General features: G+C 34.4%; 1 protein-coding gene across 5 annotated transcripts in view; it reads right to left on the reverse strand.

Annotated features, from left to right (window-relative positions):
* The window catches only part of ADGRB3 (adhesion G protein-coupled receptor B3), a 466174-nt gene that overhangs the window by 190576 nt on the left and 262821 nt on the right, over positions 1–12777 (reverse strand). For all 5 annotated transcript variants that reach the window (XM_056344433.1, XM_056344434.1, XM_056344432.1 and 2 more), the window contains 3 exons: positions 11901–12047; positions 11084–11159; positions 3276–3378 (listed from right to left, as the gene is read on the reverse strand). In XM_056344433.1, the coding sequence (XP_056200408.1) occupies positions 3276–3378; positions 11084–11159; positions 11901–12047 (326 nt within the window). The remainder of the gene's footprint in view (positions 1–3275; positions 3379–11083; positions 11160–11900; positions 12048–12777) is intronic.

The raw sequence follows: 12777 nt of genomic DNA on the forward strand, positions 1-12777 counted from the left end.
ATTTATCTGCAAATCCAAATAACATGCTATATACCAAACAGCACATGTAATTGTGATTTATACTTCCTCCAAAATATAATCGCCTAGTTTCATTAATAAACCGGTTAATTTAGATATAAAATGAAGCAATGATAACAAACTCTGAATAAATTAATATTGTAAGGCTAATTTGAATTTAATGTATTAACTCTCACTAAAGAGATATGCATATACATTTGTCCATCTTTTTTCATAATCTCTTAACTACTTAATTTAGTCTGTGGATGGGGAGGTAAAGGAACAAATGTGTAGGTATACTCCTATACATTAGTAGGCATGCTCTAGAGGTTGCTTAAAAATTAGTCATTAAATCAATTTGGAAACCAACTATTCAGAACAATCAACAGTGTTTTAAGAAAAAAGGTTGAAAAGAACAAGAATAACAACAAGAAGAGCCACTGAAAAAAATCAGGTCAAAGAGAATGTTTGTATTTTATTTTCTGTTTAATAATTGATCTATTTAATTCACATCACGATTAATCTGCAAAATATTAATATATAATGTTCAAATGCTAAAGATACATTAATACTAGTTTTATCTTTCTGTATGTGTCATATAAAGCTTGTTTTATAGTAATATATTATAGTTAAGTAAATTCTTGTTTTCAGCTGAGAAAATTACAGTGAAGAAGATTAGAATTAGATCCTCTGAAAGCGAGAAACACTCAAACCTGCAGAATAATATTTCTGTGCATCTACAGCCTTAGTTCTTTAAACCAAAGTACTATTATGCAGGATAAGCCTTGAACATAAAAATCACCAAACATTTAAAGATGTTAAAATTGTAAAAGTGGTTTCCATTTCCAGATTTTCTAGAACAATATTCTGTCATTGTATATGCTGATCCAACTCTTATATCCAGATGGCTCAAGATCCTTTATAAATGTACTATGTATGTAAGTACAATTTAAGGACTGGAAATTTGTTCTAAGCACTTGATCCTTCTCTGGATTAAATTATAAACAAAAATTAAGCCAAAGGGAAAAAAAACCAAATCCACCTGGCTCTCATATCTATTGGCAAGCCTATTCATCTTGTCAAGACATGAGCTAATACAATACTCATTAATATTCTGTTACTGAAAGGTTGACAAAGCAAGGTGACAATCAATGTCTCTAATCTGACCTTTTGTAACAACAAAATTTCATTTCCAAGATTTTGAAACTTGGCAAAATCTTGCTCTGTAAATTACTCAAAAGGATGGGTTAAAAAAAAAACAACGAGAAAAACATAAAAAAGATACACATACACATACACATATCCCTCTAAGAATTTTCTAGAATTTATTCTTCTTGGGACAGTCGTTCAGCCTTTCTTTAGTCTAGCCTTGCTTGTGTTGTGCTGGTTTTAATAGCTTGTGTTTGTCCTATAAGTTTTTTCAGTGCTGACAAATTGCTTACTAGTATTTTCTTTAATTGTTTAATTTCTTTTCTAGTATAAGTGACCAGTGTAATTACAATCTGCTTTTTTTTTTTTTTTTTAACTTGCAACTCCCCACTCTTGGAAGTAGCAATTCCAATTCCAAAATATAGAAGTCATACTCTAATATTCCTTATCTTCAGCTCTTGTAAGTAGCCCCACAACCACTGTTAAAATAATTAAAATTAAAACCTAGCATTGAGAAATACCATAAACTCTTCCAAATAATGATCTTAGTAAGATCAAAACAAGTATTTTAGTTCAAAGGTGGTGTTTTTTTCCTGATATATAGGATTAATTTGTGGTTTACTTCACGACATTACATTTTAGGCTACATTACATTTTTAGTGGAATTTCTGACAGGAAAAAAAGCTATGTTAAAGACTGATACTTTCTCTTAATATAAATGACTTAGGTTGGAAACAAAACAAAACAAAACAAAACAAAACAAAACAAAACAAAACAAAACAAAACAAAACAAAACAAAACAAAACAAAACAAAACAAAACAAAACAAAACAAAACAAAACAAAACAAAACAAAACCCCAACTGTACCTGCCCTAAACAATCTTAAAATTAAACAGAAAAACCATAAACCCCAAAACCTCCACAATTCTTTATGAAAAAACTACTAATCTTGCTGAAAGGTAAGGAGTCATCTCAGTTTATGTTCCTCTATTCCTTTCTTTTTTTTTTCCTTGACTTTGCAGTAAATTTCACTGAGCTGTTCTTTGTAATATTATTTTTCTGGGAACTGAATGGTGAGTCAAAATGACCATTGACCATGAAACAGTCAGTTTCTTCTAATCTTGTGTAAAATGTAAATGATCTAGAGTTCAGAGTTTTCTTCATACATTTGCCCAGAGACACTAATCCAAACTTGCTACTGACTGGAATATTTGGAACTCCTCCAGCTGAATTGTACCTATATGACCACCTGAGCAAATGTTTATAAGAAAAAATCACAGCTTTATAGTCTTTTGCATAACAATACTATTTAATAAAGCTCTAGTAACTAAATTCTCAGTCTTGGTAACATTACAGACAGAGTTTATATGCCATGCCTTCACATAAAATACTCCCACACTTGTTATTTTAAAATTATTTCCCCAATATTGTACATTACAATTATTTCCTGCAAATAGTATATTTTATTCTCCCTGTGGCTGCTGGGAGATTGCTGATAACAGAAAGAAAAACTGTTAATATTTTTCATATAGTTAGACATAGAATCCATTTCGTTCAGATTAAAAATATATTCAATGTGAGATTAAAGGATGGAAAGTACAGAATTAAAAATAATTGAACAAAAAATCTCAAACATTTGTAAGAATTGTAAGCTAAATTGGAACCAGAACATTTTTTTTCAGTCTGCTACAACAGGTTAGGTAAAAACTGGCTTTTAAATATAAAATAATGAAAGAAAAGAAGGAAAGGCCTGAATAACTATGCAGTTCTATGACCTATGCAGGGAGCAAAAGGTGAAGCGTACAGCACAATACAACATTTTCAGTTGTATGCATCAAGACAGTTAATGGACAATTCTTGGCAGAAAGTGCTGTTTAAATGAAAACCTCAGAACTCACGCAACAGCATCTAATTTTTGCATATACACATGCATGAAATAAGTACACATTCCCTTCAAATTATGTTAGACACTTTTCCTGGCTTAAGGTTTAGTAGTTAAACTGGGTTTTATTACCTGATATTTATTAGCAGTTAAACTGGGTTTCATTACCCATTCAACACCACACACCTTTCTCTCATGATCTGGTAAATACTCTTGGAAAAGCATTATCAACTATCCTTGTACTTACATTAGACAGATGGGCCAGTTCTATCTCCAGGAAAGAATCTGTAGTTTTGGGCTCGGGTCGTATAGTAACAACAATGATTTTTGAATTGACAACTGTAAAATTCCTAGGAAAAAAACATGTAAAAATGAAAGATTTAACTTAGTATAAGGTTAAATGAGGCTTCTAATGTTACATTTGAAGTATTTAATGAGTATTTTCTGTGACAACTATTCAGGGAGAAAATATATGGAAGTGGTGAAAACCTTCACTCATTAAACATGAGAGGCTGAAGAGCAACAATGGTGGCAGAAGCGTCATTCCTTAAAGTACAGTTTCCTAATTAGAAGGGTGTGTTGACGACACAAACATTCTGTCAGTGTTTGAATGCATATCATTTGCTTCTCTCAACATAGACCTACTAGCTGTGTTTTAAGAGACAGTCATTTTTCTTCCGAAGTGCTGTGTTGGACTTTTTTTGACTGTTACCTGTAAAATTGTGAAGATGAATGAGTGCAGTGGAAGATTCTACAGTTGTGCTGATTCTGCACTTGTGAAAAAACCCTACCAGTTTCCAATTTCTGAGAAATCATTGAATTTGGTACATGAGTGGGCAAATACTTTAAAAAAGTATAATCCATAGTTGTGCACTGACTGAAAGCCTACCAAACCAAATCAATTTTTTCTCATATATGTGAGAGTGGGTTTGGTCTCATGTTATTGTACTAGGTTACTCAAAATAATAATTTTCTGTTAATTTCTGTAATTAATCATCAATTTCTCTTTTCATGTGAAATGTGGATCAGGACAGACCTAGTATTGCCAAGGTTGTGCTAATACAGGCATAAAGACATGTTGACATGATGTTCATGTCTGAGATCCTTGCTTCTTATGACCCCCTCAAGCTTAGAACAGCCATCAGTTACCAGCCTGACTGTTTCTGATGATCATTATGGTATTTCCTTTGTATGTAATGCTGCTTTCAACACCTTCTGCTGATCGTACATAAACAAACATGAAACCTCACAGAAAGACTTATTCACAGGTAGATGTTATCAAAGAATAAACTAGGCAGTTTAGATGCAATTATAACAGTAAAAATATTCTTTTGTTGTTGTTGTTTAATTGCATATTTTCTCTAGGGAAATGGTATTTAGGAGAGGATTCCATTTTGCTGGATCATTGAAACAGGAATTGCCATGGCTACAGTAATAGAAACTTAACTCAGTGGGCACTTTACTCAGCACACAGAACAAAATTATTCTTCTGGGGCAAGGTATGAATTCTAGTCCAATTTTACTCAGCCGAAACATAATGGAAATATAACAGAAGTGGCTTTCTATTTTACTTAATTTCTATTTCTTCTCTTTTGCTGCACTTTAAAGTCTCACACATTGTTGACAAAATCATATATCTCTATCAGACTAACATGTAATGTTTTGCAAATTTTCAGTGTGTTGCGTAGAGGGGGAGTAATGATGGTACCTTACTGTACATACAGTAGCTGAATATCTAGAAATGTTCCCAAGTAAGGCATAATTAAAAAAACAACAACAAATGAACAAACCCACAAATAAATACAAAATGGATTTCTCTAACAGATCATGACAGGCAGAAATTGAACTTGGTAGCTATTAAAAGATTTTGTCAATTTTGGAAATTCATATAAGATAATGTAAATAATGACACACCTGTACTTGGTCACAGTCAGTCTTTGTGACTGAGAAATGTTTCCTTGCTGTATCTAATTTTGGTACAGTTCTGATGGTTCTAGGGTAAGATCCAAAAGAGTACTTAAGGTGCCTAGATTGTAACCTCGGTACATCAATTTTACCTTAGTCTCTTTAAAACTCTATGAATCCACTTATATTCTCAACAGCCTCTAGCAGACTATTTCACCTGAAAATAAATGTAACTGGCTATATCGCTGTGAAATTAAATCTGCATCACTTATTGCTGTCCTGTCTGGGCTGAAAGCCTACTTGCATATCTCATAGTTAACTGTTTAGATAGTCCCTGGAAGAATACAATCTGGCAAGTATATTCTCAACTCACATAACACGTTACGATGCCATCAAATTAAAGCTTAAAGCATTGTAGTCACAAGACTTTCTCTCAAAATCACAGTGCCATTGATATCTTTCTTGTAGATAATTTTTTAGACAATAGCTTAGTGCTTATTCAGGATTTGAAGTAATCAGCTTCTACAAAATGTCCCGGGAGGTGGAATATGTGAGTTTCAGTCGCTCATGTATTGGGAATGACATAGAATAGGAATGACCTATCTCACGCTTCCTCAGCAACTGCATCATCTAACTGCTTTTTTATGACAGGTGGGGAGTGACTTCACCATTACCTCCTTCTCCCTCATAAAAAAAAATTCTAAAATGAACTTGTACAGGATGGTGCTCTGATGACTGTGCAGAAAAAATGCACATCAGGGTCAAATTTTGAAATCAATTACTCAAAAAATATATGATATTAAATTCCTTGGGAACTCTGGTTGAATAAATCCTTGAAGATTCAAGATAATGAAGTTTGATTGAGGAAAGGCTCAAGAAGAGCTTCCAGAGTGACTGTCCATTTTGTCTGTGTTTTTTATGATGTGAATTAAGAACAATATTAATAAAATATAGTTATTTTACTAAGTTCTTTTTCTATCTGTATATACATTTTGAGGCTATTCTTTTACATAAGGGTATACATATTGATTCTGTGTGATATGAAATTCATATTTTATTTTCTTTTTAGAGTGTCTCTGTGTTGGTCAAGAAAAATGAACTTATGAATAAGGCATGTTGCTATCTCAAGACAGCATGAAAGAAGTTATAGTTCAATGTGTAAATGTTGTATACCTTACAAAAAAATTATGAATGCCATAGTAGTAATGCTGTGCAGTAAAAGCCTGTCTGAGGTACTCTGTCCTCAGTCTAACAAAGCTGACCTAAGGAAGTTTAAGGGCCTTTTTTGCTGTATAGCACTCGAAGGAGGGGATTAGGAATGATGTTTCAAATGGGGAAAGAGAACATTTCAGTGCACGAAATTATAGCAGGAAAAGTACAGTGGTTGTTTAAGTGACAGGAAAAAAGTCTTGCTACAGCAAAATCATTGATTCTTTATTTGTTCTTATTTGTTAATGTTAAAAACTATCTCACAATATGCAATGTATTCCTTCAGAGAGCCCAGGAGAGGAATTATACATAATATCTTCTAGATGAGTATAATACTGAGAATCAATTTTCTGTGAACCTAACAATAACATAAACATGCTCAGGGATGCAAGAGCTATGGAAATAATACTCAGTCTATAGTGCTCAAAGTATTCAATATTTCAATATATGATTTTAAAAAAATCCATTTGACATTACAGAAATAGTGCAGTGCAGCAAAGTATCTTAAGAAATAGAATCAGATGAATTTTATTTACTTGTGCATGGAAAAAAAAATATTCTATTTTTATAAGGAAGAACAAAATGCTTTTCTCTTCTTTTCCCTAACCTCTTCTTTAAGCAGCCCTAGAAAAAAATTCTTTGAATAATATACATGTACTACTAGGATTAAACACATAGTCCAAAAAGTTCTATATTAATTTAATTGCCAAGTTCTCATCTCACACTGTGTTTACGAGACCTACTTTTAATAGACTCTATGCCAGTAAAAACAAAAAAAATCAAGGCCATATGGTAAAATGCAGCTAATTTTGGAGTTTGTGAAATATATTGTATAGGCTGCCCTAAATAATGAAATCCTACACCTATGATGTACCAGATGGGTATTCTGTGGTTAGGTGTTTTGAAAGGTTTTCCCTAAAGATATATGGAGATATTTTTTATTTATTTGTCTATTTATTTTAAACAAAGAAGTTCCTTGTGATGATGCAGAAGCTTGCACACCTTTTAGTGCTGATATTAAGAAATGTCTTGGAATGTGTGTCACCTTTGCTCTTCTGGAAACTACAATCAAATATTTACTTTGCTCCCACCCTAACTCCTGTGCATCCGGGGACTGAAATCACATGCAAAGTGGTAAAGCTTTCTAGATATTTAACTGTAGCCAGTAGAAATCACCTCTTTATCAAGTTGTCAGGGTGTAAATGATGTGGACTTTGAACTCAAACAAAAGCCTGTTTTACCTTACTTTATTGTTTTGTTTACCTTTATTCCCACTGTTAACATATTTCGGCAACTGTAATTTTATTTAGAACAGTATTGCATAAGATTCTTTTCCAGAATGTTTTTTTAATTCATACATTGTACATAGGCACCATACTTCTGGGTATCATATAAAAAAACTAGATGATGTTACCTCCTTCCATATGTTACAGGGTTTTTTTCCATACACAATGCTATTGTGGTGTATGTTCAGCACTAATATGGTTATCACAATAATGCCTATTACATGTAAATAAGATTAGTACAGATGATAGTAAGATGATAGTTTTTCATTGCAAAATATAAGCATACAAAAATAAACCTTTTCCAAATGGAGTGGGATGTATAGAAACCTCGACTTCATTCACATACCTGAATGAATGTAAAATGATAAACTACCCCATAAGAACAATTCCTTTAAAACCTGCATTGCTGTTCTAATTTTTGTAAGGAGTCTAATAGCTCAACAAATTCAGCACTAAGCACAGTTGCAGCTTTTGTGCAATTCAGAATTCCATCTGAATGAACATTAAAATGGTTTGAATGCATAAAAATGCATTCAATACTATTTAGTATCTTCATTAATGACAGAAGACAGTGGGATTGAGTGCACCCTCAGTAGATAGTGGGATTGAGTGCACCCTCAGTAGATCTGCAGGTGACACCAAGCTTGGTGATGCAGCTGATACACTGTAGGGAAAGGATGCCATCCAGAGGGACTTTGACAGGCTTGAGGAGTGGGCCTATGTGAGTGCCATTAAGTTCAACAAGCCCAAGTGCAAAGTCAGGCAGCTGGGTTGAAACAATCCCCAATATCAATATAGACTGGGGGATGAAGGGGTTGAGAGTAGCCCTGTGGAGAAGGACTTAAGGATACTGGTGGATGAAAAATTGGACACGAGCCAGCAATGTGCACTTGCAGCCCAGAAGGCCAACTGTTTCCTGGGCTGCATCAAAAGAAGTGTGGTCAGCAGGTTGAGGGAGGCGATTCTCCCTCTCTACTATGCTCTTACAAGATCCCACTTGGAGTACTGCATCCAGCTGTGGGGTCCCCAGTACAAGAAAGGCAGGGACCTGTGCAGAGGAGGTCGTGAACATGATCAGAGGCTGGACCATCTTTCCTATGAAGAAAGACTGAGAGACATGGCATTGTTGCCTGGAGAAAGGAACACCTTACTGCTGGCTTTCAATGCTTAAAGGGGGCTTATAAGACAGAAAAAGGCATTTTATGAAGGCCTGTAGTCACAGGACAAGGTACAATGGTTTTAAACTGAAAGAGGGTAGAGTTAGAGTAAACATAAGGAAGAAACTTTTTACGAGGGTGACTAGAGACACTAGAACAGGTTGCCGAGAGGTCCCATCGTTGTAAATGTTCAAGGCCAGGTTGGACCAGGCTTTGAGCAACCTGATATAGTGGAAGATGTCCCTGCCCATGGCAGGGGGTTGGAACTAGGTGATCTTGGACAGTCCCTTCCAACTCAACAGTTCAATGATTTTATGAATCTATTAAATCAGTCTGAAATTGTGCCACTGAGGTAGTATTCTAAGGGCATGAGATCAAATTTTGAATATATCTAACACGGGCAAAGAAATTCAGCATGAACACTTTCTGATGACATCAGAGACGTAAACTATAAAAGTTTCAGTATAACTTCATTATAAATATTAAAGAACTTCAGGGAGGGCTGAGGTGCTATTCTCTGAACAAAGAAGAGGCTAGACATATCTGGGAATATGTGTTATATTTTTATATCACAGATTAATATTGACTTCTATTCTCTATTCAAAAACTTAAGAGAAACTAATAGTGCTCATTTCCCCTTCTTAGGCAGCTGAGAATTGGAGTCAAATCATACTGAACCTATTCAGAGAGGCAAAGTGGGATATCTTCGTATTTGAATTTCTAAAGGCTTCCTTTATGAATAGGTATACATAGACTATTAGACCATTTCACTTTAGAAGCTCACAAAACCTATCTGCGAACTGAATTGTACAGAGAAATGGTCAAATTTGCTGTGTAAATCAGTAACCAGCTGAAAGAAGAATAGATAAAAGCAAAAAATTTCAGAACCAAGATGCGCTTTCTCGTAGTCCACAGTACTTAAATTGCTGTAATTTTATGCCCCTTTTCTGCCCCTATTCCTGCTACTTAGGACGTTACTGATTCTAGGAGAAATCTAGAGAGGTCTATTAATCTTACTTTTTTAATGGATTAAATAAAAGCCCTGAAAGGCTTTTCATATAAGCAAATATACAGCATTTAAGGTTCATGCTTATTTTCTATAAATTGAAAATGTTGATCTGTGAGAGCTGGAAAGGCATGATCATAGACTGTGATTTACAATATAAAGGTCTGAAAGGTACATGGCCACCTCAATACTTTCCTAGGATTGGCAGATTGTCTCTAAATCTGCCAAAAATACTGAGTACAGCAGCTATTTGGATCTGTTTCTTTGAATATAGGAGAAAAGATGTCTCTCACAAACATGTCTTACTTCCTGGCTTATTTCAGGAACTGGCACACAAATGGAAAGTGTTTACTGACGTTTCAGAAGTGGTTGAGATGTCATTTATACAATGCCTTAAGTATAGACAGCTCTCACCAGCACTTCCCAGGCCTCCAGGTGTCCTGCCAGGACATCACTGTTCAAATTGTGCTTTACCTCAGAGAGATTTGTGTCCCCAGCATTGCAGCTACTCACTGCACAGCACATTGCAACTTTACTAGTAAGTTTTGGTTGGTTTTGGTTTTTTTTTTTCCTTAGGATGGAGTCTTTTTTGTTTTCAAGTGGATTTTGGCAAAATTCTGCTGGTTTTTCATCCTTTGTTTCAAATCCTGAAGTTTTGGTTAAATAGAGCAGGGAACTGTGATATGGGGGCTTCCTAATTACTATCCTTTCTAATTATTGTGAATTCATTAGCAGCTGTTGTGACACAATCTGCAACCATTTCTTGTACTGTAAAAGGACATTAGAAAACAAATGGTGCCCAGGATCATGTGAAATAAGATAGTATTAATGAACCATGAAATGATCTTAACCAGTAATTTGAGAAGAGGGGGTGAAATGTTTATTTGAAAATTGTCTGTTATCAAGTACAGAAAGAAAAAAGTGAAACAAGAGACCCTCCCATGTCTTTATGTAGGTGTATGGCCCTCATAACTGACATGCCACAGCTGTTCAAGCACATGCATGTCTTGTACCTACAATGGATCCCCTCTATAGCTCTGCTGTCCCTTATGAACACAACTTGCACTGAAAACGTACTTGAAAAACCATTACTAGAGACTTCTGTAGAAGTAGAGTAGACAACCTTAGTACATCAGGTTATGATGCCATTATTAGATCACTTTTACTAACTGGACAAAGTAGTTTGAAGCACAAGCATAAATGGCCTGAGCACTAATGTACCTCAGTGTGCATACGTCTAATCAAATATTTCTGTAATTCATATAGATTATGTGAAATATTTATTAAACCAATTTGATAAAAAGGCTATTTCCATCACATAAATGACTATGCATGAAGGAGACACATATACACATACATATTTTAAATAACAGGGGGAAAAAAACCAATACTAATATGCAAATAGTCTTGGTTTTCTGCTTTTATCCTGACATGTAGTGTAGTTATGATCCCAAAATAGCTTAATTCATACTTTATTTATGAAATTTCTTACCTCAAAGTGGGCAAAATGAGTTCTAAATTTTTGTATAGCACTGCTCCAAGTACAAATACAGTTGATTCATCTAGTTCTGAAAAGAGCAAGAAGAAAAATATTTTTAAACTCTCCTTCACAAGCTTTGATCAGCATAAAAACCTGTGAATACCATTTATCTTTCTAGTAGAAATTTTATTCTAAATAAACCATCATAATTTTGAATTATATCCTGGAAGGCTGTCATAAAGATGTAGCACTGTCAGGAATATATCAAAAGATTTAAACCAGTGAAAATCATATTTTCAAAAAATCCATCATTGTGTGCTGACATCCATGCTATTTCATTTACCTTTATAATTAAGCATTCTCAAAGACTGTCTTTAGACCTTAATGCCTAGCAAGTAAATTCTCTAATGTCAGATATCTACACTGCAATGGTATTTGTGAATTGTACCTGAATCCAGGGTAATGTGCCTGCTGAGCATCACCTGGTAAAAGCTAGGTGACCTGTTCGAATGGCCCAGTCTGCTGGAGTGGAACACTTTCAGGGGATTCAGCAGAACTGCACTTCAGGTTACTTCATAACACCACAGGTGCAATCCTGTACACAATAACTAAGCTCTTTGGCACAGAAAAAAATGTCTACGATTTCTGTAGCATTTTTGTTCAAGATGCTAAGCCCCATCATTTCCCTCTGGGATAAGCTGTGGGTACTGGATTTCTTTTGAAGATGGATAAAATAACCACTTTATATCATACAGTGGTCCTATGAGACAAAGACTGAGTTCCCTTCTTAAAGCTAATACAAAATTAACATGCTGATATGCTTTTTTACCTGTTGACATAGGGGTGAAGATATTTTTTGGAATGACAACCCTGTCTTCTGAGTTTCGTGCCCAATCAACCATTCCTTTTCTTCCTTTCATAGGGAAATTGATGTCAGTTAAAACAGATGCAGCAGGAAGCTTCTGAATGCTAGCCACTAGTAAAAGAAATCACAAAATAAAAAAAAATTGTTTCATACTTTAAAGCATCATACAATAATAACAGTATAGCAATAACAAAATTTTAATAATACATTTCAAGAAAAGCAGGAATTTATAGGACATTAGCTGGCAGAGAAAGTGTAATCTTCTGTTTATTATGCACTTGTACTATGGATTAATTGTGTGGCATATAATTTGTCAGCTAGATTCTGATTAAGTTTCTTAACGAGGATTATTGAATGTACTGGTTTATACCCTGAAATTTACACTAAGGACATTGTCATGTCTTCACAGCAAATACTAAAATGATCAAATGTGACAATGAAAGGAAGAGGATACTGCAAGTTGCTTTGGGAAACATAACTGCTAGATACAGGCTAATGAAGCAATAACAGAGCTTTTATCCCCTATACAGGCACAATTTCAAGACAGACCCATTAAGGAGATTCACATATTAAAAGGCTTCATTGTTTCCACACATATGAGAGTAATATGGTATAGCACTTGATTTCTTTTCCTTGAAAGAATAATTTCAATTCTGAATTATTATTTTTTTTTCATCTAAAAAACCCCCAACCCCCCAAACAAGATCAGTATTATATCTGTAACAGACATAGAAAGGCAGAAGAAATAGGTATCAAATCTAATAATAGGCAGTTTGGACTTTTGTTTACTCATTCTTATTTTCTCTGTTTTCTAACTCAACTATTATCTGGAAATCACTTT

This window comes from Falco biarmicus, chromosome 6 (genome assembly GCF_023638135.1).
Source record: "Falco biarmicus isolate bFalBia1 chromosome 6, bFalBia1.pri, whole genome shotgun sequence".
NCBI lineage: Eukaryota > Metazoa > Chordata > Aves > Falconiformes > Falconidae > Falco > Falco biarmicus.